The 26,751-nt window shown below is 45.2% G+C and overlaps 1 protein-coding gene and 1 long non-coding RNA gene across 2 annotated transcripts in view; both read right to left on the bottom strand.

Annotated features, from left to right (window-relative positions):
• The window catches only part of Pgm5 (phosphoglucomutase 5), a 154,492-nt gene extending 150,504 nt beyond the window's left edge, over positions 1-3,988 (bottom strand). Inside the window, exon 1 of the mRNA XM_005063733.4 lies at positions 3,654-3,988. Coding sequence (XP_005063790.1) covers positions 3,654-3,914 — 261 coding nt within the window. The 5' untranslated portion in view covers positions 3,915-3,988. The remainder of the gene's footprint in view (positions 1-3,653) is intronic.
• Positions 3,989-6,335: 2,347 nt separating this feature from the next.
• On the bottom strand, positions 6,336-22,194 carry LOC121134303. Its single transcript, XR_005871378.1, has 4 exons — positions 22,079-22,194; positions 13,622-13,723; positions 7,635-7,962; positions 6,336-6,930 (listed from the first exon to the last, which is right to left on the bottom strand). It is a non-coding gene; the product is annotated as an uncharacterized LOC121134303 (long non-coding RNA).
• Positions 22,195-26,751: the final 4,557 nt, after the last annotated feature.

Below are 26,751 nucleotides of genomic sequence, written 5' to 3'. Positions count from 1 at the left end.
GTGCACCGCCACACCAGGCTCTGAAACACTCTTCCTAAAAGATAAGTTTAAACTGAATCAAATGAGCTTTGCAAAAGAACTGAATGCTCATATCCCCCAAAATTCATACACTGAAATCCTAAGCCCAAGGTGACAGCTGGAGGTAAGGCATTTGGAGGAGAGTTTAGGTGGTGAGGATGGAGTCATCATGATTGGAATTTAGTGCCCTTAATAAAAGAGACCTCAAGAATTAGCAAGGTCCTCCCACTACGTGAAGTCACAGTAAGAAAGCACAATTCTTCCTGTCAGAAACTGGGCCCTCACCAGATAGATGCCAAAATAACCAGAGCCCTGACCTTGGGCTTACAGCCTCTAGAACTGCTTTGAAATGAGCTTCTGGTGTGTGCAAGCTACAGTCCATGATACTTTGTTACAGCAATGCACAGGGACTAAGGTAGTCTTCAGAACCAATTTCTAGCCAACAAGAAAAGCAAGGTGTAGAGTGAAAGTGAAATAGTGCCGTAAAAATACACTTGAAAGGCCTGAAAAGACCAGAAGAAACAGTCTACAGGGTAACTGGCCTGGTTCTTTGAAAACTCAGTTTCACAGACAGATGTACAAACAGACAGGCAGGCAGGAGACAGTATTTTATAGGTTAAAAATTGACCTAAATTACCAAATGCAATGTTTATTCCTTGATTAGGAGAACTCGGTTTGAATAAATCAATTTTAAAACAACAGAGTGAACTCAGATGTAGAGTTATAACTACATGGGAAAGGGTCCTTATTTTTTAAGAGATCCATACTGAAGACCCATACAAATGCCAGTTTTCTTAAGAAAATAGAAACATTTATGTCAAAAAGAGTGGCACAAACGTAAAATGGACCTATGGCTATTAATAAATCCTACCTTGACTTTTCTGAAAGCTGGAAATTTTCATAATGTTTAAAATTCTTTTTAGTTTTTATTTTTATGTGCACATGTGTATGTGTGTGGTGTGGATACATGAGAGTGCAGGCATGCACTCTCCCAACCATAACTTTTAATTTGTTCACTTATTTATTGTATATGTGTGTGTGCATGCACACATGTGCACACATACATCACAATACACATGAAGAAGTTAGAGAACAATATTCAGGAGTAAGTTCTCTCCTGCCACCTGGGCTCCAGGAATCAAACTCGGTTATCAGATTTAGAGGCAAGAACCTTTACCTACTGAGCCATCTTTCTGGCTCCATACCATGCTTTTATCCAAGAAGTGTTCAAATCCCAAATTATACACTAAGTAGTGTGAAATACATCAGTTTGAAGCTTGATGAACTAGTAAAATTATATGTAATATGTTCACCATTGAGAAATTTCATAGTTCTCCAACAATTATATTACCAAATACTAAGTACAGCTTTTCTCAGAAAATTTCCTTGTAAAATTAACTGCCTTAGTCAATGTTCTATTGCCGTGAAGAGATGCCAAGACTGCGACAATGCTTATAAAGAAAGCATTTAATTGGGTGCTTGCTTATAGTTTCAGAGGCTTAGTCCATTAGCAGCATGGCAGGAAGCATGGAGGTTTACAGGCAGACATAATGCTGCAGAAAAAAGCAAGAGTTCTACATCCTAAGCCACAGGCAACAGAGAGACCAGACTTGGCATAGGCTTTTATGCCTTAAAGCCAACCCCCAGTGACACACTTCCTCCAACAAGACCACACATACTCCAGCAAGGCCACACCTTCTAATCCTTCTCAAATAGTGCCACTCGCTAACATATGAGCCAATGGGGGTCATTCTTATTCAAACCACAATATTAACTTTTCAATCAAAGCCAAACTTTTTCAGATGGAGGAATGACAGACCACGTGATAATCAGATTTTCCCATTCCGTTATTTTTGCATCCTGTTTATGAATGTCCAGTAAAGAATCTATTTAAAGGCTTTAGGAATTCAGGCTGGTTGCCCTCAGCCTAACACAGCATGCATGTTAGAAGGCAAGTGAGTTCCATCTACATTCAGTCACACAAAGACCTATATTGCTCATTATTTTCTAGTCCTGCCAAGCTACATTTCTTCTAGAGCCAACTATCTGCCTATTCACTTCAGAACAAGTCTCCCAGAAGATAAGAAAAATTAAGAGGAGACTGGTCCAAGTCAATGCTCAAAATGCCAATCAACAACTGTCTTCAACAAATATTCTGACCCACAATAAATACTGGATAGGCTATGTTTTTCTCACCCCCTGACAAACTAGAGCATGGAAGAGGGTGAATGCTATCATAGCTCTCTCAGAGCTCATTATCCTCCCATCATTCCCAGGAATAGCTTTGTCAGACAAGAGGGAAAGAGTATTTGTCAACCTCTCACCAACCCTAGACTCTAGCCAAGATTCATCAATCCTAGGTGAAGTGCCAAAGATAAATGCCAGTCTGGAATCCACTCTAAAACCTCTGGCCCCACTTCCCCCAAATATTTTTTGGATATATATTTTTTTTAAAAGCCACAACAAAAATCCCACAAAACATCTTTTGTCCCCTATTCCATTCCTAATATGCCAAGAAGAGAAAATCACAGTAGGAAACATGAAGCCCGGCCTCTCTAAAAAAGAAACGCTAAGAAGAAATGACATCACAGAGAGGAGTGGGGTGGCCAGAATCCGCATGCCAGGTAATTTTCTAGTTTCACTTTTAAAGATGTTTACAACTATACATCTGAAAGAGATTTCACTCAAGGGAAAGTTTCGTTGGTGTGACTCTGGTCATGTTTAATCGGACTCAGATAACGTTTTAAAACCCTGTTTCCTACGGAGAATTCAAAGACCCCCAAAGTTTGGTAGTCGGAAGTTTTGGTCGCTGGATTTGGGGGTAAGGGGAAGCTAAGTAGGGAGAGCAGAGTGGATATGTCGGAACGTGCTTCTGTCTGAGGAATAAGGAAGAGGGAGCAGAAGGAAGAACCTCAAAGTCTGAAAAACCAAGCTGCAGAAGAAAACGGCAGAGGTCTTAGGAGAACGGAGAGGAAAGGAAGGTGTCCTGAGAAGGAAGAGGCCTGGCTTGTCAAATGCAAAAAGCATCTTGGAAAGAAGTTGGGAATCACAATACCCCATATGCCTCCTGGGAACTGAGAGGCCAGGCTGCAATGTCCCCAAAGCCATCCACCCCATCCCTGTCCCAATTAAAGTAGTCACTAAATGGCCACTGAGGTAAAGTGATTCGCAGGGAGGGGCCCGCTCTTGGGAAATAGCTCACCGGCTCAATACCGGTGTGGTGTGTGCGTGCAGGTAATCGTTAGGTTTGACAGCTGAGATTTGGGAGAGGATGGTGGCAAAACAATGATGAAGGTGATGATGATGGACAACTGGGTGGGAAATCATGTTAGCAGACTCGAAAAAAAAAAGTCTATGTGAGGAGGTGGGCCAAAAATCGGTTGAGAGAATATGGGAAACCCAAGCTGGGATGGGATGGAAAACGGATGAGGAAGAGAATGCAGCCGTGGAACAGGTGCGGGAGAAGTCTAAGGTTCCAGACCCAGGGCTTTGAGAACAGCCCCCTTGAAGGCCAGTGTCTCCAGTGTGCCTAGTGGCCACCAGTGCGCAGGTGTGGGAAGCTGAAGAGAGCACTCACTAGGGAGGTGGCCCGGGCGCAGGGACTGCAAACCCACACCGGGGTGGGAGTCACTCACCCCGTTGGCCGCAGCCATCTGCACCACGATCTCAGTGGCCGTCCTGCTGAAGTACCTGCCGTCGCTGCCCACCACCATGGTACAACCCTGGCGGTCGCGCAGGTCGATGGACGACAGCACACTCTGGATGAAGTTAGGCAGGTAGTTGCGCTGACCCTCGAAGAGTCCAGTGGGTCGCCGCAGCCCGCCACCGCCAGTCGGCCGCTGGTCCTCGTAGGGCGCCGTGGGCACCGTCAGCACCGGGATGGGGCTCCCCTCCATGGCGCCGCTAGCCGGTCCTGCCGCGGCTGCGGGAGCCTCGGGGATCTGCCGCCCGCCCGGGCCCCCGCCGCCTGGCCTCGCTCCCGGCTCCGCCTAGCGCCCTCCCCGCCCCTCCCCGCCCTCCTGCCGCTGCTCCCTGCGGGTCCCCTAAACGCCCGCCCAGAGTGGAGTCTGCCTCCGCCTTCAGAGAAAAGTTTTCTGTGGCCCAGAGGATCGCCCAGCTGTCCTTGGTTTCTTTCCCCAGCTGGCCTGACTTTCCGAGTGTCCCAAAAGCTGGACTCCAGGGCCAGCTACTGGGTCCCCAACTCCACCTTCCGTCCAGCCGAGGGACTCAGCCTTCCAGTGGAACCCGATGCACACTCTCTAGAAGACAGCCTGGGACTGGAGTCGTGCTAGCCTGGGTCTTCTCCGGCTGGCAGGCCTTTCTCCTCATACCCTGAAGTCAGCTTAGCTCAAGCACAAGTTTCTCTCCCTAGTAAGGACAGAGAGGGAGGTGGGAGGGGGCTGAAACCTTTTGCCATCAGAGAACAGTCCGAGCCAAAAATAACCCTGGAAAGGAGAGCTGAGAATTGTTAGGCTCTGCCAGAGGTGAAACTGGAGGCTGGGCACCGTGTGTGTGTGTGTGTGTGTGTGTGTGTGTGTGTGTGTGTGTGTGTGTGTGTGTGTGTGGGGGTGGGTGGGTGGGTGTGGGTGTGGGTGTGGGTGTGGGTGTGGGTGTGTACACTCAGCAGGAACATTTGTTGTGAGGAATCACACCCTGTCAGGACCTTCAGTACCCAGCATCCATTTTGGTAGCATTTCTCTCAGGATGGGAACTTTTTTCTTTTCTTTTCATTGTTGTAATTGCAGCAAACACATTGTCCTGTCCTGCCCGTCCTTCCTACACATCTGCTTAGAAACCGTCTCCCTTCACACTGCATCTGTCCACACTATTGAACTTTTCTCTGGATAAAGCACCTTCAATGGGCAATTTGAGCACATGTAATGTCCACCAGAAATGAATGAACAAAGCCGAACTGAAACAAAAATGAAGTGCAACCCACTGTGCTGAGCATTTTTGCCTGAATCCTTTCGTTCTACAGGACCTAGGGGTTTTCTGTATCCTATCCATAAAATCCTCCTGAAATCCAAAACCAGGAAAACCTTCATATAGTGAAGAGTGGGGAAGGAGGGAATTAGAAGGAGACAAAGACTGAGCTTGGCAGCACAGCTGTAATCCCAGAGCACAGGAGGCAGAGACTAGTCAAGGTTAGCCTCAGTTACCACTCTCCTTTCCAAAGTTATTAGCCACTTTCTGGGAGAACAATTGACTCGTTGCCTCATTGCTGGGGTGTAGTGTTTGATTTTAGGAACTAAGCAGTAATTAATACACAATGTAAAGGCCATGCACCCCCCAAGGCTAAAATCAACCAAAGAGAGTAGGAAAAGCCTTCATACTGGCCCATCTTATGGATGAGGAGAAAAGAACCTTTTGTGAAGTCAAGGAAATGGCCAAGACGTCCCTTGTAGCCAGCCCAGATTCTCCTCTTGCCTCTCCTTTCCATTAGTGTCCTTGAACTGTGATGGGGAAACGAGAGGAGCTATCAACTGGAACCTGCAAAGATCTTCTCCCCACTTCTTAGCAGTAAGGAACGAGGCCACTCTAGAGCAGGTGGAGAGGCAGAGGCAAAGCATAGAAACCTTCAACTACGCGGGACTAATGTCTTTTCTAAGATCCACTGCACCACATGGGAGAGGAAGGAAAGGGAGCCGGGCCAGCTTTGTGACCACAGCTGGTGACACCTCCTCCCATGTCCTAAGTGGGCAGGGATAAAATGTGATCATAGGTGGCTTGTTGCTCCCCTGTGCTGAGCTCAGAGTCACAAGGAATGCACAGCTCCCAGGCCTAGAGGTGTCTCTCAGCCTTCTCTGACTCCCAAAAGATTAGCACCACTCTGAAGTCTTGGTGTGAAACTGGAGCACCTTGGTGTCCTCAATATCCCCTTGCCACCAACCACCATCTTCACACACAGCATACACTAACTCAGTAAATCTGCATTTCCCCAGTGAGTGATGAAAGCCTTCATCCCCATCCCATCCTCACAGGTCCACAGAGCATGTCAGGGTCGAAGACACAGGAAATTCCAAGTCTTTGGAATACCTTGGGAAAGATGGCCGTGGTGATGCACACCTTTAACCCCAGCACTCAGGAGGCAGGGGCAGGTGGATCTCTGTGAGGGAACAGTTTGAAGAAGAACTCCAGGCTGAGTTTTCAGTCTAGACTGCCCATTAACCCTGTCCTGCCAGCTGCTCCCCAAATAGCCACACAGAGTCTTATTACTAATTATAAATGATAGGCCAATAGCTTAGGCTTGTCTCCAGCCAGCTCTTACAACTTAAATTATCCCATTTCTATTAATCTATGTGCTGCCCTGAGACATATTTACCTCATCTATGATCTTCCCATGTTGCTTCTACAGCTTCCGGTTCTGGGACTCTGGGACTCCCTGACTCTGCCCTTTCTTCTTCCCAAGTTTCCTTCTGCCCTGATAATCCTGCCTAGATATCAGCCAATCAATTTTTATTAACAATGAGAGCAACACACCTTTGCAGTGTACAGAAGGATCATTCCACAGCAGGGAACAGATTCCCTTGGATTAGAACATGAATTCTCTTGTGTATGAAGAATTTGATGAGACTGTTCCTGAAATTTTAAAATCACCTTACTCTGTATTGCTGATGTTTCTATCCAGGATGGTGGGAAATCAATCTTTGTCCTTAGGAAGGTGAAAGCCTCGTCTTTTTATGAATAATTGATTAAAATGAAACCATTTGCTTTCCAAAGTCCATAATTTTTGCAACTTCGTTAATTAACACTGAATACTTTTCACATAGAGCCAAGTGCAGACAGGGGTAGGAAATCATACCTCCGTTAATGTTCCTCGTTGGCTTCTTGCGCTGGGCTCTTAAGAAAGCTCTTCGATATTCCATGGATCTGTGGCTACCTCCCAAAATGAACTGCTAGAGACGGGGTCTCCTTAAAAATTTAATGCATGCTATTTTATTGTGCTGTACATGTGTTGCAAACATGCACGTGCCACAGCACACATGTGGAAGTCAGAGGACAACTTGCTGGAATCTAGTCCCTGCCACCTTGTGTACTCTGAGATCAGCTTTGGTGTCCAGGCTTAGCAGCAAGCATCTCTACCTGCTGAACCATCTTGCTAACCCCCTGAATTTCTTTTAATACTGTGTATATTTATTTACAGACCACATATGGGTCAGTAAAAAATGCGTTTTCATCATTAGCACTAATTAATTCTCTAATTCATGTTACTGTACTTGATATCAGGCTAAACAGTTAAACTGATATCCCTGATATCCACTCAAGTACTCTTTGATACAAAGAACAAGAACCATTCTTATGGCAATGGAAAAGGTCTGTTAATCACCACTATTTTAATAATAATAAATGAGTAATGATAATGATCACAATAGTAATAAGACTTAATTTGTAATAGTAGGAACAGCAAGCCAGGCACTGTGCAGGCAATTTGAAAAAGACCACCAACCCTAAGAGGTAGGAAGCATTGTGTGTTCTTGAACTCAGAAACTGATCGTCTGAGGCTGACCGGCTTGTTCAAGGCCTCGGGGGTCATTGTGGGTGAAGACATGAAGCTAGGAATGTAAGAACACATAGACAGGTGCCCCAACATTTTAAGGCACATGTATGACGCTCACCTTTTTCGTTTCTTAGCACTAACGTTGTGCGTGGCCTCTTCATGAAGGACTTGAGGAAGATGTGAGTTCCATTGGGATCTCCCTAAGCTATTTCACTTGTTGGGGAGAAGGTGGTTTAGTGGGAACTGGCATTTTAGGTGTTGCTTGAAAAATGTACTTAACATTCCCCCATCAAAAAGCATTCAGGCAGGCTAGGAAAGGCACATGAACTTCCTTGCAGGACTGCCCTGTGACATTTTCCACTCACTTTTCTGTCTCCTCTTGTCCTGCACTTTTGGCATTCTCTGCCCTCAGAGTCAATGTGTCAGCAGCATGTTTTTAGCATTCCCTGTGTGGACAGAAATGGACAATGACTCAATAAGAGCATATAACTACTGTGGGCCAAATACATCTGGACTTCCCTGAAGCCAGGGGAGCAGGGAGGGGAGGATGGGAGAAAAGAATCTAAAATCTAAAACATGTATTGTATGTATGTGTATGTATGTATGTTTTTAGGGTCTATCTGTGAAATCAGTTTACTGCCCTCCCCACCCCAACCACAACCCAACCCCTATCTGAGCTAGCTCACCCAGGGTCTCTCATACAAGCTTTGCTGGGCAAACCCTGTCATAGAACTATACCCCAAGGCAGAAAATGCCAGCTACACTTTGTTTAGTCTAAATGTATCTGGTTTGCTTGGGGAAAGAGTCAGGCTAGCTTTGTGACCACAGCTGGTCACTCTTCCTCCCATGTCCCCAGTGGGCAGGGATAAATCCTAATTCTGACCTCAGGACCTGATTACACTTCTGCACCCATCCTGGTTCCCAGCAAATGTAGAAGTAGACGTTAACCTCCACCTGTCAGTGATGCTGAGTCAATGGATGCCTCCAAATTGTTTCTTAATTCTCACAAAGAGTAAGGGGTCATATTAATAAACAAGGAATCATTTTTCTTTGTCTCAACTGATGTTTCTCAAAATTCAAAAGCCCAAATACATTGAAATGCCAGGTAGGAACTCCCAAATAGTAACGCTTTCCCCTTTGTTCTTTATTCTTTAAAGAAATTGCATTTTTCCTTCTCATCTCTAGTTTTTCTCTATTCCCATACAGTCATCACCTGCTCGGGCACCCAGCTCACAGGCCCTCCCCTGCAATATCCCCAATTCAGGCTCTGATTGCCAGTGAGCCTGTTACAACCATCCTACATTCCTGACCATATACAAGGGGGTAACTCCTGGAAGAATTTCTGGCTTAATTGGCTCTTCTCACTGCCTCAGGAATTTGAAGACTGGCACCCAGGCATACAGAATGCAGAGGCTTGGGTCATTGTGGTTTTTCCATGCCAGTGATGAGGACAAGAGAATGAAATCTCAGCTAGCTGTTGCTCATGTCCACTTGGGTACGTTCCACCGAATCCCTCTCGCTTAAAGCAACAGAATGACTTTCTGTTGTTTTCAATCAAAAGAACCCTAGTTAAAGCTCCATTACTCCACAGCCCTGGTCCCTTTCATTTTCCAGAAGAACAGAAAATGCCTTCCTGGTTTCTAAAAGTGGGATGTGAGACCATTTATGTAAAAATGTAGGAACACACAAAGGAATACTCTGTAGGGCTTCTCAAGCACACACGGGGAGTGTGGGCGGCAGTCACAGAAAGTGTATCAAGGGTGTGGTTGCCATGGTTGCCTCAATGTAAGGAGCATTCATATCCAAGTTGTGGTGCCTTGCTGGGAAGAGGAAACATGGCCCAGGAAGAGGCACAGGAAAGATGTAACAGTCACAACACTAATTCCTGGGTGACTCTGTAACCTGGTTTAAGTTTGTTATCCTAGATATTTAGCAGACACACAAAGCATGCACATGCACACACACACACACACACACACACACACACACACACATTTTAAAGATAAAAAAGAGATGATACATTCCTAGACACATAAAACCTACCAAGGGGACTGGAGCGATGACTCAGCAGTTAAGAGCACTAATGACTCTTCCAGAGGACTAGGGTTTGATTTCTAGCACCCCCATGGAGGCTCACCACCCTCTGTAACAGGGGCTCCAAAGGATCCCATGCCGTTTCTTGACTCCTGGAGTACTGCGTGCACGTGGCACACATATATAGATGTGCAGGCAAAACACCCATACACATAAAATTTTTTAAGATTAAAAAAAGACTAAGACTTTGTCATTAAGAAGTAACATGCTTGACCAGAACAATAATAGGAGAGAAGATTGATTCGGTAATAGAATGTCCCCACACACACACATCTAAGAAAAGACCAGGACCTGATAGTTCCACGGTTAAAATCTACCAAACATTAAAGTAATCTTTCTCAAACTTCTAAAAATGGTCGGCATTATCCTGACATTATCCTTATGAGGACACTCATAAGAAATGAAAATGACACAGATGAAAAAATCCTAACCAAATACTCACAAATCAAATTTAGCAGCAAGTAAAAAGAGTCACTACAATCAAGTGGGATTTATCCCTGGAATGCAAGGACGGCTCAACATATACAAACCAACAAACTGGATACTCCACATTAATAAAATGAGAGATGAAAAGCATATGATCATTTTGACGCATGCAGAAAAAGCATTATGTATCCCTTTGTGATGAAAACTCTCAACAGATTAAGTAGTAAAGAAATATACCCTAACAACAAAAGTTATTTAAAAAACATAGGAACCATCATATTCAATTGAAGAACTGGGAGTTTTCCTTCGTTTGATTAAGACAGGCATGCCTGCTCTTGCCATTTTTATTCAACGAAATACTGGGAGGGCTCACCAGAGCAACTAGAGGAAGGGGTGGTGGAGGAGAAGGAAGGAAGGAAGGAAGGAAGGAAGGAAGGAAGGAAGGAAGGAAGGAAGGAAGGAAGGAAAGGTATCCACCTAGGGAAAGTGGAATTGTCTCTGCTGACAACATGACTTTTTATGGGTGTTTTACTTGCATGGATGCCTGTGTACCACATTTGTGCAGTGCCCTAGATCCTCAAGCACTAGCATTAAAGAGGGTTGCAAACTATTATATGGATGTTGAGAATTAAACTGGGGTTCTCTGTAAGAGCAACCGGTGCTCTTTGAGCTATCTCTCTAGCCCTAGTGGTTGCATGGTTTTGTTAGACACAGAAAACACAAAAGAAACTGTATACACATACACACACACACATACACACACACACACACACACACGCACACTGTTAGGACTGATCAAATGCTTCAGTAAAATTATAAGCTACAAAATCAATATACAAAACCTTTACTATAATGGCATTCAGCTGTTTTATGTAAGTGTCCCAGAGGCAGGAGGGATCCAGAGGACTGAAAACCTGTACATAATTCACTCAGGAACTACAAGCCAAACTGTGTGGTTGTCTAAACATGCTGTGTCATTCCCTGAAACCCATTTGGAGAGCCAATGGGATATTTATTCAAAATTTAAAAATGACAGTCTGGAGGGAAAGCAGAGGTGAAGTCTTACCTTGGAAAGGACTAGTGGTTAACTCAATGCAGTATTCGGTAACTGTTCCTGAGCCAAAGACTTGTCTAATGATTTGGATATTACACACACAACCAGAAAAATCCGTCACCAGTGGAGAAAACGTGTGGCTATGCTGGGGCTCAGCTATCTAACAAGAGAAGGCAGTATTCTCAACGCACGGGAGGAATGTTGTTTGTCTTGGCTCATTATTATGAAGCCCACAGCCTCTCATTAGTGTTGAAGTGCGTGACATATCCACATCTACCCCCATATCTCCCATTAGTTCCCGAAGGATTTCAGCTGCACCAAATCCACCTCTAACAAACCTTCTGCCAAAATCTGATTTTCCAGAGAAAACTATCCAGGGACAGAGGGCACGGATCTGGAGGCCTTCCATCCCAGAGCTGCTTTAGGTTAACTCGAAAAATCCCACACTCAGGTCTGAATGGCTAACATCTGAACCACCAGGTCTCCCTGTAAGCAAGAAAGAGTCCTAATGGAAGGGATGACACTCTTGAAGTTGTGACTCCTGTCAGGCATGGTGACACATATCTGCAGTTCTGGCCCTTGGGAGGCTGAAGCAGAATTGATAGCCTAAGCTACAGTGACACCCTGTCTCAAAATAGCACAACACAAAACTAAATTCAAGTGTGACTGTTTTTAAATTTGCACTGCCTATTTCAAAGCAGTGGGTGACATTGGGCTTGTCGTTACTGTCGTTCATAGAGGAGTGAGCTGAGGGGACAATGTAACTGAAAACTTGCCCCCCATGCCAGTGGCCACCATCCGTGGCACTAGTCAGAGGATCTGTTGACCTGGCACCTCTTGAAGACATATTTGCACCATTATCTTTTCGGGATAAAGATGCAGGTAGATTTTGTGTGGAATGATCTGGAAGTGACCCGATGTATTCGTTTCGTCCCCATCACACATTTGGTGAAATAAATTAGACTTTAAAGTCAGGAGATTTAGCAATGAGAGTTTGTTTTTTTCACCCCCAGAGAAGAGGACAATATTTGCAGCTGCTTCAGGGAATGATAGGAAAAAGCCTTGCTAAACTGGAGAATGGTGGAGTGTCGCTCTCCCTGCACACGTCCATTCCTTAGCAAGCAATGTATTTTCACACAGTGCACAAATCTCTCACAACAACATTCTACTCCTTCCCTCTCCATTTATGCATTTAAAGGCTGCCACTGCCACCTGGCATCCTCAGATCCACCAACTTCAAACAGACCAACAATGTCACAAGCAGCGAGCAATACCTCATCCAGAAGTCTTCATTTGTGTTACATCTGAGAAGTGTCTGAGACTTGCAACCCAGAAAGAACACTGGCTGTCTGTACTCAATGCAAACAGCATCATGTAAAAAAAAAAAGTGAATTCTATCAATATCAGACCATTTATGTATGCACGCTGAGCTCAGTATGCACGCTGAGGAGCCAGTGGAGAAAATGGTCAAACAGCGCCACCTAATGCAGAACCCAAGAAGAGCAACAGTTGTGTGTTCCCAAAGAAAAAACAGCTGGTGTCATCCAGCTGCAGAAAGGTGACGTTGACAGGGAGGCTGTATGATTAACTTGTCATCACTTGAAAGGACACATAGTCTCCCATATATTAAGGAGGAAATATTAGATCAGGCTCTACTAAACAATGGGGAAAAACTCCATGTTGAGAAAAGTAATTTTGTTCCCATTGAAGATTCCTGACATCTGAAATGATGGCCTAGGGAATCCTTACATCTGGAGAAAGAAATGGAGTATTTCTTCTTTGTAATAAGAATCCCCACAAAATTCAAAGCAAACCCAGACTTTAGGAGTTGCCTCTTTTAATTCATAACTAACTTCTTTTCAAAGTCTCCCGATTACGAGGGAACATAGCAGAAAGAAATTTCCCCTAGCATCACACACAACTTAATGGCAGAATCTCTCTCGTGGGGGCAGCACTGCCTCTGGCCTCCCTGCCTTCTCTTTAGACCCTCTGTGGCTGGCGTTAAACACCTCCACGCTCTCTGCCAATGGCAGCCTTGCTCAGGGCACCACTCCCTTAAGCTTCCTGCCATTCCTTAAGACCTGCTTCTAAGTCAGCCAAAGTAGGAAGGCTCAAGCAATCACCATCACCTTTCAGTTCCTGGACAATTAACAACAGAAGTCTTATTCCTTTGGTGTATGTGTAAAAGGTGGAAATTTAAATCTTTCCTTCAATAGGTTCCTTGTTGAAATTCCATACTGGCTTTGTTTTCCCTGGGAGGAGCCCAAAGAAAAGAACTGGCTAAGTTTAAATAAAGTTGATTTTACTGTTCATTTTAATGCAGTCATTATCCCAAGTACCATCTTCTAATAAGGTCGTAAGTTCTGACCAAGCAAAGAACTCAGGTCTTAGACGTCAGAATCTCACTGCACCATCAGTAGCCCTACACTTTCTCATGTGCTCTCTACAGACAACCCACATCAGTCAGCTCTCTGCCACTCTGACTAGATGTCTAAGGTAACCAACACGATGGAATGTTGATTTTAGCTCACAGTTCTGGAAGTTTCGGCCCATGTCCTCTTGGTCTTGTTGCTTTGGTCAGTGGCACTTCAGTCTACGATGGTGGAGGCGTGTGGCAGAGAATGCCTGTCCACCTCATGATGGGAAACAAGGAAAAGGAAACAGAGGAATTAGCAAGATAGTCACGTGTTGTTGTCATGCTAGGATGCCCTGTGGCAGAGAATAAGCTCAGGGAGCTGTACTAAAAGGATCCAGAGACTGATGTTGGAGTTCAAGCTACAAGCTGAAGATCAGAATAGCAAAGCAGCCAGCCACTAGCTTCTTACCTCTACTTCAGGCTGAATGGGCTGGTCCTGTCTCCATGAGCTCCCACCAAGCCTCAGACGGTAACTTCTCAGTGTGATTGGAGAATGAATGCCCCTATCGAATCTGATACTGGCTTACATACCTCTCATGAGTCCTAGGATTAAAGGTGTGAGCTATAATTCTCTTTTGGACTACTTCAGTCTTGTGTAGATCTGGGTGGCCTTGGACTCATACAGATCAGTCTACCTCTTAATCCTGAGTTCTAGGATTAAAGGTGTGTACCACCACCTCCTAGTTTCTGTCTGCTGGGATTAAAGCCTGGCTTCTAAGGCTTGTGGCTGACTTTGCTTTTCTGAATCCTCAAGCAAGCTTTAACAAATCATAAATAATATATCACCACAGTGAGTTGAGAAGGGAATTACAGATTGTGATGCAAAAGTTGTCCCCTGACCTCTTTGAGCGCACTATGACATGTGCACACCTGCACTTGAGAGCACTCGCGTTCGCGCACTTGCGCACACACACACATTTATTTTAAAAAAGCTGACACTACAACATGACATACTGGAAGCCAGTATCATTATTCTAAATACAACAATAAACTCACAGCTACTTAAAAAAATTCTAAATGTACATGGGGTATGTGCACACATTTGGGAAACTGTTCTGCATTGCCCATTCTACCCCCCCCCCCAGTATCCCTGAAACAGGATACATGCTGGGGCAAAGAACAAATATAGCAGACTGAACAAAATGGCAGCCAGAAAAGCCTTGACTAGGGAGACAGGACTACTGACCCCTGAGATCCTGTACCCTGAATGTCAATGTCTCCAAATGAGGCTGGAAGTCCAGACACAGTAGCAGATTCCAGAAGTTTATTAAAAAGCACAGGTCCCATCCAGACCCACTCCATCTGTTTTTGCATTTTTTATTTTATTTATTTCTTTATTTTTATATATCCATGCATATCTGTGCACATGTATGCAGTGCTCTCAGAGGCCAGAAGAGGGTGTCAGATCCTCTGGAACTAGAGTTCCAAATAGTTGGGAGTCACCATGTGGGTGCTGGAAACCAAGCCCAGGTCCTCTTAACTGTTGAGCTATCTCTCCAACCCTGCCTATGCATTTAAACAAGATCCAACTGATTCATTTGCACGAAGTTATGAAGTCCTACTCTAGAGGAATGACCTCCGACTTGGCAGCAGGCTAGACCACCTAGGGGGACTCTCCAGATCCTGATACCTAGAGTCCACCCATCAGACTAAGAGGTAAACATCTGGAGCTTAGACTGAGCATAGATCAAAATAAATAAATAATAACACGTAACACCTCAACTTGTGAAGGCAGGAAATATCGCATGGAGTAAAGCAATTATAAAAATAGCCTGGAGTGCAGCCCTCAAACACAGCTCAGGTGGAATCAGGACCCATCTCAGGAGAGCACTGTTTTCTGGCACCACACAGTTTCCATTCCCTCTTCCCGTTGCACTCAGCACCAAGTTTCTAGGACTGGGCCGCTCACTGCTGCAGTTGCTAATTGAGAAGTTGTCCGTGTCCATCTGGCCCTCAAGCTGAAATCAGCTACTTCTGCGCTCAGGCCTGGGGGAGACTGTTCATTGGGATTAGTCTGACACAAGGTGCTGGGTCCCTTTTAGGGCTCTGACTGGGTCCTTTCTGCTGTGTGTGGGCATCTTCTTTGTGAAGAAAAAGATGCTGCCCCTCAGCCTCTTCCTCCTCCTCTTCTCCCCCTTCCTTCTCTCCCCTTCCTTCTTCCCCCTTCGTCTCTCCCCCTTACTCAGCACCCCACCTTCTCTCCTCCTTTTGGATTTCATTTTTTCCCATGGAGTTCTTACCAAAGGAACCAGGTCAGACTCCTCCAGGGAGTCTCTTCTACGATATATTGCTGCTTAAAATCATTTTGGCCCACTGAAGAGTAATTTTTTAAAATACGGAGTTATCTCTGTCTCAAACAAGAGGAGGTTTCTTAACAAAATGGAGAACACATAGCTCAATCACTTATCAGAGAGCATGCTGCTCTTAATCCTTCTACACAGATGTGGGTAATAAATCAGAGCCCCAGCCCACGAGGAGGGAGCTTGGCTCACTTCGCAATCCTTAGTTGAAATGTATGCTGTTCATATGTACATGACAGATAAAAAGAATGTGTCTTCAAGCCCATTGCTGGGCCTATCTTTCAAATATGTTAAATGGCATTTCTTTTCATAAAAAGAACTCTTTATTTACAATGTCAATTACAAGATACCAAGAGGAGACAACATGTAAATGATGCCTTCCTTGGCTTAGGGGTTGTGAATGAGTTCATCATAGATTTGCAGCAATGAAACATTAGAATAATTAGCACCCACTAGATGTGCCAGGTACTGGATTCGCATCACCAACTATGCTTTCCCATTTAATCCTCCGAATCTGTAACATGGATCACTTCACTGTTTCAGAGATGAAAGCTTGAAACACAGAAAAAACAAAGGGACAGCTGTACCATCTTTCTTCAGGATCAGTCCATTCCCCACCCCAGACAGCAAAGAGACTGCATTATCGCCTCCTCCAGCTGCTCTTCCCCAAGATCCACCCCCCACCCCCACCCCCACGCCCCCCCCCACCTCCACGCTCTCTCCTTGGCTTCCTGATCCTCTTCAGACAACTGTGGGGCTCCATCTCCACTCTGCTTTTTGCTCTCCTCCCTTCTCCCCTCAGCCCCTCCCAGTCTTAGGGCAGTGAAATGGAAAACCATTTCCTCAGTCCTTAGCCAACTCCAGGTGGCAAAGGCCCTGGGGTGCCCCTCCCCCCTTCAAACCCTGGTAACTTCTTAAAACTCCCGGGTGCATCCTCTCACTCTGCCTTCCCCTCCCAGGGGTCTCTGGGTCGCATCTTCTGCCTTGGCTTCTCCCCTAGCTCTAACCAGTGTCCCCTGCCCTCCAGCCCCTGAACTCCACACATGGAGCTGGTCCCCTCCCGCAGCATGGCACCCTAGCCCCCACCAGTGGGCTTGTCACCGGTGCCTGCTAAGGACTCAGGCCCTGCCTGCTACATGACAGCCCTCAGTGGCCATTTGTTAGTGTGAGCAACTGACCTCAGGGTCCTTCTTGATAAAACATTTATCTACAGCATCCTTTCTCGGGATGTCATTCTCTCCCTTTTTAAAAATATTTTATTGGTATGTACTAATTATCCTCTCCTCAACTAGTCTCTGTTCTACTTTTATGTCATTTTTAAGGACTCAATGGGTTTCATTAGGTTTGCTTATAAGAATCAAGTAAGAAGTTGTTTGCAGTAGCATAGGCACCTTACCAGTGGCTACAAAACAGAAGAAAATGCCTCTTCCTTTCCACTAATCATTAGCTACATACAACTCCTCAGGGGTAGTAGGGCTTCATGAGCCCTTTCCTCCTCCATGGCAGGGTGCTGACAGGCCTAGTCTTATGCAGATCTTGTGCAGGTAATCATAAGAAGCTGTTTTAGTTACTTTTCTATTGCTCTGCAGACACCGTGACAGAGTCAGCTTATAAAGGTGTCTACAATCATTATGGTGAAGGGAGCATGGTAGCAGGCAGGCAGGCATGGCACTGGTAAAGTAGCTGAGAGCTCAGATCTGATCCATAAGTACTAGGCAGAGAGAGAGAGAGCTAACTGGGAATGGTGTAGTCTTTGAAACCTCAAAGTCCATCCTCAGGGACACATCTCCTCCAACAAGACACACCTCCAAATCCTTCCCAAACAGTACCGTCAATTACATACATGGGTGAGTCATCGCCACCCATCTATTTCAAATGCTATGAGTTCAAGATTGCAGCAGCCATAGCATGTCCAGAAGTAAGCGTCCCATATCACTCCTTGCCCATCTTCTGGTGCTTACACTCTTCCAGCCACTTCTCCCACAATGTTCCCCTCTGGAAAGGATGATGCAGGTGATGTCATTACTTTGATCAGTTATAAGTCTCCATAGTAGCACTGCTCACTGCAAGAAGAATCTTTGACAAAAGTACACAACACTAAAATATGGGTACAAATGTGCTTATTGACAAGTGGACTTTATGAAGACATCATGTCCATTTAGCAAAACAGCAGTAGCTTCCCCACTAGAGCCTATGACCTTCCTAGCCACGGGCTGTTGATCAGGTTTGCAGTATAAAAAAATGAATTTCCTCCTGTGGCCTCCAATCCATTGTGAAAATGGTTGGTTACCCTTATAACAGATGTGACACTATTGCATCAGTAGGTACGTACTGCCTGGCCAGTTAGCAGGGTCCATAGCTGAGTCAGATTATTGATGAAAACTCTTCAGCAGTGACCTGCATTGCATCTTTCCCAGCACTCTGAGAGCTAGTTAGAAGGGCAGAAGCTTTCCAAACCAGTTCCAACTTGATTTCTCTGTGTCTTGCAACTGAAGTGAGTGATTTCTTCAGCAGCAGATTCTTACTGTCTAGTTCTAGTGGGAAACTGTAGTTTGAATGTAATTGACCTCCATAAGCTCGTAGGGAATAGCACTCTCAGGAGATGTAGCTTTGTTGGTGTACATATGGCCTTGTTGGAGGAAGTGTGTCACTGTGAAGGTTGACATTGAGGCCTCATATATGCTCAAGCCACTTCCAATGAGACAGTCTGCTTCCTGTTGCCCGTGGGTCAGGATGTGGGACTCTAAGCTCCTTTTCCAGCACCATGTTCTGCCAGATGCTACCATGGCCTGCCACTACACCTTAGAAATGTAAGTCACCCCAATTAAATGTTTTTCCTTTATAAGAGTTGCCATGGTCATGGTGTCTCCTCCAAGCAATAGAAACCCTAAGACAACAATCACTAGCAATGGCAGATGATTGTATTGTTGGGGGGGCCTCCCTGGCCAAAATCTGTAGCAGACTAGCCCACCCCTGACACTGGGATTTTCTTTTCATAACATAGTTTCTGGGAGCAATTTTGTTCACCCATGCATATTTCTTTCTTCCTTTTTAACTTTCCTCCTGTCTCGTTTTGGTTTTGGTTTTGGTTTGCTTGAGTCTAGGTCTCACTATGTAGTCTTGGAACTCAAGAGATCCGCCTACTTCCGCCTCCTGAGCGCTGGGATTAAAGGTGCATGCCACCATGCCTTGAATTTTTTTTAACTTTTAATTTTGTGCATATGTATGTGTCTGTGTTTAGTTGTGAACTTGAGTGCAGCCCTTTGTAAAGGAAAAAAAAGGTTGTCAGATCCCCTGGAGCTGGAGTCACAAGTGGTTGTAAGCCACACAATATGGATGCTGGAAACCTAACTCATGCTTCTGCAAGAGCAGTGCACATGCTTAACCATTGAGCCATCTCTCCAGGCTCCTTGCTTATGGCATTTTCATAAATGTTAGCTTAGTTGATCCTCCTTTCACCCATCCCCCACATCCTCCCCCCCAAAAATCCTTTCCACTTCCAGTATTTCCCCCTTGTATTTTTGCAGAACATGCTTTCTAGTACCCCTCCCCACTTAATGCCTCTCTTTTCCCTTCTGATGGACCCCGTCTGGTTTCCTGGGCTTCCCACACTTACTCCCACATTAGGAGTTAGAAGCTAGAATCCACAGATAAAAGAAGACATTGATATTAGTCTCTCTAGACCTGGATTATATCACTTACTATATTTTCCAGTTACACCCATTTTCCTACAAATTCCATCATTTCACTTTTTTCTTTATAAATACATTTTCTTTATAAACATTTTCTTATAAAAAATCTTTCTTCTAAATAAAATTCTTTTGTACGTATGTGGAAGTTTTTCATTACCCATTTACTAATTAATGTATATCTTGGCTGATCCCATCTCGTTGCTACTATGAAAAGGTATCTTGGTATGCAATTCTTGATAGTTGTCCACGAAGAACAAAGTCCTACTCCAGTCCACCATTAGGCCCCACACTACACTGTATTCCTTCTCTCATCCTGAAACACCCTGGAGCAAATCCTGTAGTGCTTCTGTGTGGTTTAGTGTAGTAGCTCACACATGTTGAATAAGCAATGAAATGTAAGGTGTTTTATTATTATTACTGGATTTATTTTGTATCTCTTCAGTATGGCAACCTGCAGTGGTGGCAAAAGGGGACAGGGCAGTCCCAAGAAAGCAAGGGAAGACACCTGGTCACCTGTCTTAATAAGTGCAAAACCAGCTCTATTAAAAAATTAATCTTATTGGGACCAGGTGGGAACAGGATAAAGTGGAGGATATGAACACTCAGTTTATATAGAAACCTACTCATGTGAGCTTTCAAGATGCCTTGACAGGTAGAGACACTTGCCACCAAGCCTAATGACCTGAGCTACATCCCCAGGACTTACCTACATATTAGAAGTAAAGAATTTCCCCCTGAAATTTGTCCTCTGATCTTCACATACACACACAGTGGCATTCCTGCTTAGACACATACACTCTCTCATATGTACACAGATAATAAACCAATGTTTCAAAATCCTTTGTACATGAGTTCTTAAAATAGCATTAATCTTTGGCATCAATAATTTGCTGTAGGTGGAAATCATAAGCACAAAGAGATTAGAGATCATCCAATCCATAATAATATTGTTGATAAAGAACAAAAGCCTATAACCAGTCAATAGATGCATGGCCTTAAAGTTCACAGATGGATAAACAGGTAATCCACCAGGTGTCTAAGAAATCATCTCCTTGTCCATCCCTTCATCTCCAGTCTTCCAGTGAACTGGGGAGTAAACCCCAGTGTTTCACCCAATCACTGCACTACAACCTGAAAACACAGCGTGTGATTCCAAGAATCCATAGGGGAAGGGGGGCTGTGGTTGGAAAAACAACAGCTTAGTGAGTAAAAATGAGTGTTGTTTGTGCATGAAGACCTGAGTCTGAACCCCTGGCATCCATATAAAAATAGGATATGGCCACATGCGTCTCTAAACTCAGCACTGGGGAGTAGAGACAGGAGGATCCCAGAAACTTGCTGGCCAGCCAGCCTGCCTGAAACACCAGGCTTTAAGCGATAGAGGAAGACATTCACATCTCCTCTGGCCTCCCACATATCCACATGAATGCCCCCGCACACCAAGAAAAAATGAGTGTGACACGGTAGGTGTGCTTGTATTCACAGTCCTGGGGTGGGAGGGAAACAAGGGGACCAGGAATATGGGGCTTCCCTCTGGCCTTCCAGAACAGTTTTCAGGTTAACGAAACGGCCATCTGTCTGCATCAGTAGGTTGCCGGCCCCCCCTGCTTCCCGTGGTCAGAACCCTCACCTAATCCTCTACCCACAGAGTAGAGCTCACCCCACAAGCTGTTGTTGCAGCTGCTCATACCGACAACTGCTCGTGATTTACTTGCTGAACGACATCGGCATCTCTAAAGCCGTGTAGCCAAGCCCCACGCAGCTATACCACTTGCTTCCTCCTTCCCCGATCCACATCTGCACCTACCCACATCCCTCTGCCCCCTCCCTCTAAGTCCACGATTGACCCGCCCACCTACGCTTCAGACCCCAGTCCCTTGGGAGCTGGCACCATCGATTACTCGCTTTCTGCCTGGACCCTTTGGCTTCCCCATTCCTAGGGCTCTTTAACGTATTCAACACAGATGTTCAAATCGCTTCCACGTTAAAAAAAATAAAAACTGCCTTTAACCCTGTCTTCCTTTGCAGCTTCTTCGGTCTGTAATCTCCCTTGTCCTTAGTTATCTACCTCATGTATCAGTTTGAACAGAGCCCCTGCTCATACTAATCCTAGTCCTTCCTAGAAACCCCAGACTAGGACTTTATTTGTAAACAGAGTCGTTATGGATATAGTCAGTTAAGTATATGCCCTTAATCTGCTGTGCCTAATGCCGTAAGAAGAGACACAGACATGCATACAGGGAAGGCTCCTTGATGGAGGCAGAGACGAGAACAAAGCAGCAGCCATGATACCCGAAGATTGCCATGGAGCAGCTTTCGGGTAGAGTGATTCATGCATGGAGTGATGGAAGTTTGACCAGCCTGAGAAGCAACACCAGAAGCCTTCCCTGCAACCTTCCCTGCAACCTTCAGAGAACGCGTGGAGTTACCCTACATCTTGGATTTCTGGCTTCCAGAACTATGAGATAATTGGTTAAAGCCACCCAGTTTCTGGTGCTGTGTTTCGGCGTGTTTATGAAATGGATACGCCCCCTGAGGTCACAACAATCTTCCCTCTGGATCTAAGATCTCTTTACATACCAACCGCTGCTGCAGCGAATCCAGCCTGCATTTTATGTGACTTTCTCAGTCACACAGTGTCTCTAACCAGCTGTCTGAGGGTCCTCATGGGCAGGCAAGGAGAAGAGCCTCAAATGCAGGTGGCTCTCATCTCCTGTGTTTAGATGCAGAGACCACAGGCATTAGCAGGAGGAAGCAGTGGAAATGGTGCCCTCTAGTGGTAAAGTCCTGGTACAGGTCACAGACAATGATACTCAGCTCTTGCTATCAGTCAGTATTGTAGCTCAGTGTCTCCTGTCTGAGACCTTTGGCTCTGAGGATTTGGCAGCTCTCTGGTTTAGCTACCAGGGGTTATGGGTGCTTTCCTCCGACTGCTTACAGACTTTATCCTTCAGCTGTAGATCTCCAGCGTCCCTTGCCACCATCTCTCACCTTGTCCTCCCTTCTTCCCAGCTGACCACTCCAGAACTGCTGAGCTGAGAAAAGCCGTACTGCTTAGGTACGGTGCCTCTGACATTCTGCTACACCTGCCATTGCCACTTCCATGCTGTCTCTCCTGCCTCTTCCTGCCCCCAGCTCAGTCCTCACGACAAGATAAAATAACGTTCTACCACCAGGGAAGACAGGCAGCACAGGACAGGGTGTCCCACCTCCTACTGAGCAATCAGCATTCACAGCCACGGAAGCGCTGTATAGACCAGTCACAGCCAACTGTCTGGACCAACCACCTTGCCTCTTAGCACCAATCAGAGTCATTGAGTCTTAGATTTTGGACCAATCATGGCCTTGCCTGAGCAACAGACACAACAGTCCTTCACTAGACCACAAGAAGCACCCTGCCCTGGCAAAAGTGGAAATGGTTCCCTGAGGCTTGTGATGGACAAAGATCTGATTTGAAACAGCCCTGGCTGATGTTGTGTCTCCAGGGGCCAGGGCAATCAGCTACAGGTAGTTTTGGCATAGTTATCTCAATACATCTGTGGTGTACTCAATACAGCTGGTCATGGCATAAGAGTAGTTCAATTAGCTGTTGACTGAAGAGGCCAGAAGAGGACTCTGGATCCCCAGGAACTGCAGTTGCAAGCAGATGTGAGCTATGAGCAGTGGATGCTGGGAACCGAGCTCAGGCTCTCTGCAAGCACAGTAGCATCCTCTCTCCAGCCCTATTTAACAGATTTTAGCAATGCTTTCTTTATAACCGTCCAGTGCCCAGGGGGAGAGGTCAATGGTCCTTACTTAGCCCTCATTGATGCTCATCTTCCCATCTTTCTCAGCCTCCCTGCTTTTCCTGACTCCCACGGCTCCCAGCTCCCTCCCATGTTGCAACGGTCCTCAGTTCATCGCAGCTTTTTCTCGCTGCAGTGCTATGCTGTGACCACATCTCACCATCAGATCCCCTGCTAGCCACACACCAAACTCCCAAAACCTGGTCCTGAATCCCACACCGTCTCCCGTAATGTACACCTGAAATTTGTTCACATCTCAGATACTGCATGGATGAAATGGAAGCAATGTTCTAGAGCCACCCTGACCATAAATATCACCAGCCACATGGACGCTGACAATGAAAGCAGCATCCAGTCTCAGAGGTGCGCACACGTATGCCCAGCTGGAACTTAATAGCAAAGAGTGACATCTGGTGGAGCAATGGGCTGGGCCGTGAATGCACACCTGTAAGGCAGCATCTACAGCAACCTGTCCCAGTGCCCTGTGTCATCCTGCAACCTTTAGACATCACAGAGGCTATCTGCAATTTCATTTTCCAGTCCTTGCACAGATTTCTTTTGTGGCTAAGCTTAACCTGGAGTCAACTGGAGAGAGATTCTGGGGAATGGCTTAGCTGTATGAGATAACAGCAAGTCATCAGAGAGAGGAAAGGCTAGCAACTGTTAGTAAGAGGGAATAAAATAAGACAATAATAAAACACGTGTAACATGCTGGAAAGTTCTCATCTGGGGCTACAGCACTCTGAAGGAAGGGAAGGATGGGGTGGGTGGGAAGCTGTGTAATGAAATAGGAGCAGGGCTAGGAAAGGGTGTGTAGGATTTGGCAGAGATGGAATAGTTAGCACTTGGTACTGAAGGAGGGGATCGGTATGGCAGTGCTGGGACCACCAGAGAGAGGCCTGGCCTGACCAGAAAAAGAACTGCAAGGCTGTGCTGTGAAACATGCATTAGTGCTGAAAATTAAGACAATGGTTACAGTGCTTTGGGCTGCCTGTAGGAAAGCAGGAAGAGGCTGTGTCCTGATGTGGACAAAGCAAAAGTTAACACCGCCGGCTCTTCACACCTTTGGGTTTCAATCTGTGGATTTGTCTCAGTGTAGGTAGATTATTCTGGATGGGGGATGTGCACTATAATAAACACGTGAGATTTCTGTTGTTGTTGTTGTTCCCTAAACAAAAAGTGCAGCAAACATTTACAGAGCTACATACTGTATTCAGTATGACAGATATACAGACATCGTTCAAAGTATTGGGAGGATATGCGTAGTTTGTTATATGACACCATTTCATAGAAGGGTCTTCGGCATGAGCAATTTGAGTAGCTACTGACAACCTAGAGCCAAGTGTCACAGGTGTGTGTGTGTGTGTGTGTGTGTGTGTGTGTGTGTGTGTGTGTGGTTCGTGATACAACTAATAGCATAAGGTTTTGGGTTTCTTTTTGTTATAGTTTTGGTTTTTGAAGCCTCCTGTGGAAATGGGAAATTTAAAAAAGAAAGTCTGCCCTTTGGTCTAGACTCCAGCAGACTCGGAGCCACAGGACAGAGAAAGGACGGCATCTCCAGGGCCGCGCTCTGGGGAGCAATAGGTAGCTGATAATGCTGTGTACTAGTGCCATGGACTGGTCTGACAGCGGTCCACCACCCACAGAAATGGGTGGTTCCAGTCTCAGGACACCACAGGAGAAGGCACACTGACAGCAGGCCAAGTTAGCGCGTGGCAGGGTGGGGCAGGAAATGTGTACGTAGGAAGAGTATTTAAACAGAAGGAAAGGGAGTGAGGCTCACCTTGTTAAAGATGCTGGGCGAGGACAGGAAGGGCAGAAACAGGGCAGCAAGGAGCAGGGGTCATAATCTGTCTTCTCATTGTTTCACACTCCTCAAACTCATCTTGTCACACAGTCCAGTTGCCTTTGAGCTATACTGATCCCAGGTGTTCTCTCTTTCAGAACTTTTTTTATTTTTTTTATTTTTTATTTTTTTGCTTATCACAAACATACATTCTGCAGCTGGCCAAAAAAAAAAAAAAAAAAAAAAAAAAAACAACTATTCATTCCGGTCATGGATCACAGGGGCGTGTGAAGCAACTGCTATGTGACAAGCTCTGTGCCAGGCACTAAAATACCAGCAGCCAAGATGACGTTTCCCAGGGGAGGGCAGAGATCTGCAAACAGGAGTGACAGTCAGCAGGAGGTAACTCTCTAGTTTCTCCCTGTGTCCTTAATCCACACAGACAGGACACCCACCCTGCCGTCCATGTTTCCCTTATCACTCTAAATGATAGAATAAGATCTTTGCGGGTAGAATGCAGATTTCCAGGTAACTAAAGGGGAACTTGTTGGATTTTGAATACATGATACAGACTGGGAAGTTCAAAAATGTCTGTCTCACACTTGGAGAGGCAAAGAACCCTGTAACTGCAATTTTTCATTGGGCCAGCAACCAGCTCCCAAATAAAGACACAGAGACTTACTATTAATTATGAATGCTTGGCTTAAGCTTGCCCCACTAGCTCTTTTAACTTAACCTAACCTGTTTTGATTAATTTATGTTTTGCCTCAGGGTGTTTACCTTTCTTTCATTCTATAGGTCCTACTTTCCTGCTTCCTCTCTGACTGGCTGGTGTCTCCCTGTCATCTCTTTTTTCTTTCTTATTTTCTTGAGCCTACATTCCTCCTCCTGTTTACTCTCTTTGCCTGGAAGTTCTGCTTATACCTCCTCCCTTGCTATTGGCTGTTCATCTTTTTATTGGCCCAATCAGGAGTCTTAGGCAGGCAAGGTAAAACAGCAGCACATCTTCACATAGTTAAACAAATGCAACTCATCTTTGCATAGTTAAACAAATGAAATGTAACAGGTCCCCCAGACCTTAACACAGTTGGCTCCATGACAGAAGTGACATTTAGGCCACAAAATAGCATCACCTGACAAAATGAAAACAAAGCCCTGATCCATCAAAGTCCATTGTATGGGAAAGCCTCTAAATGTACTAGCCTGCTTCTGGCTAACTGTTATGTTAACTGAAGTATATCAACCCAGAATATGCTTTTTCTTTGTGCTTAACAGCTTACCCCAAGAAAGGCTCTGGGGTATACTGAGATTCCAAACACCCAGTGTAGTTGCCAGATGGTTAATAAAGACTTTCTATTGGCTTAAACCCATGTCTGAGCAGTTTTCTCTGATGGTTACCCCACAACAGTAGGTCCCAGCTTTGGGCTTCCAACATGGACTGGAGATCTGTTGCTCTCTAGAATTCCTTAGGCCTTCATCACAAGATTGGACCTGCTGAAGCACCCAGCCTCTGGACTGACAAACTGTTGGGTTCTGTGGCAGAATATCTGTTTAACTATGCAAAGGTGAGTTTCATTTGTTTGATATGTCTTTACAGTAAGCATCTAATTTATACTCTATCAAGGATAAAGGCTTTAAAACTATTGAATGCCAAATATATTTGTTTGCATATATATGTGATA

Source organism: Mesocricetus auratus, unplaced genomic scaffold (genome assembly GCF_017639785.1).
Source record: "Mesocricetus auratus isolate SY011 unplaced genomic scaffold, BCM_Maur_2.0 Super-Scaffold_4256, whole genome shotgun sequence".
Classification (NCBI taxonomy): Eukaryota; Metazoa; Chordata; class Mammalia; order Rodentia; family Cricetidae; genus Mesocricetus; species Mesocricetus auratus.
Note: the sequence above shows the minus strand (reverse complement) of the source record. Positions and strands in the feature narration are given on the sequence as shown.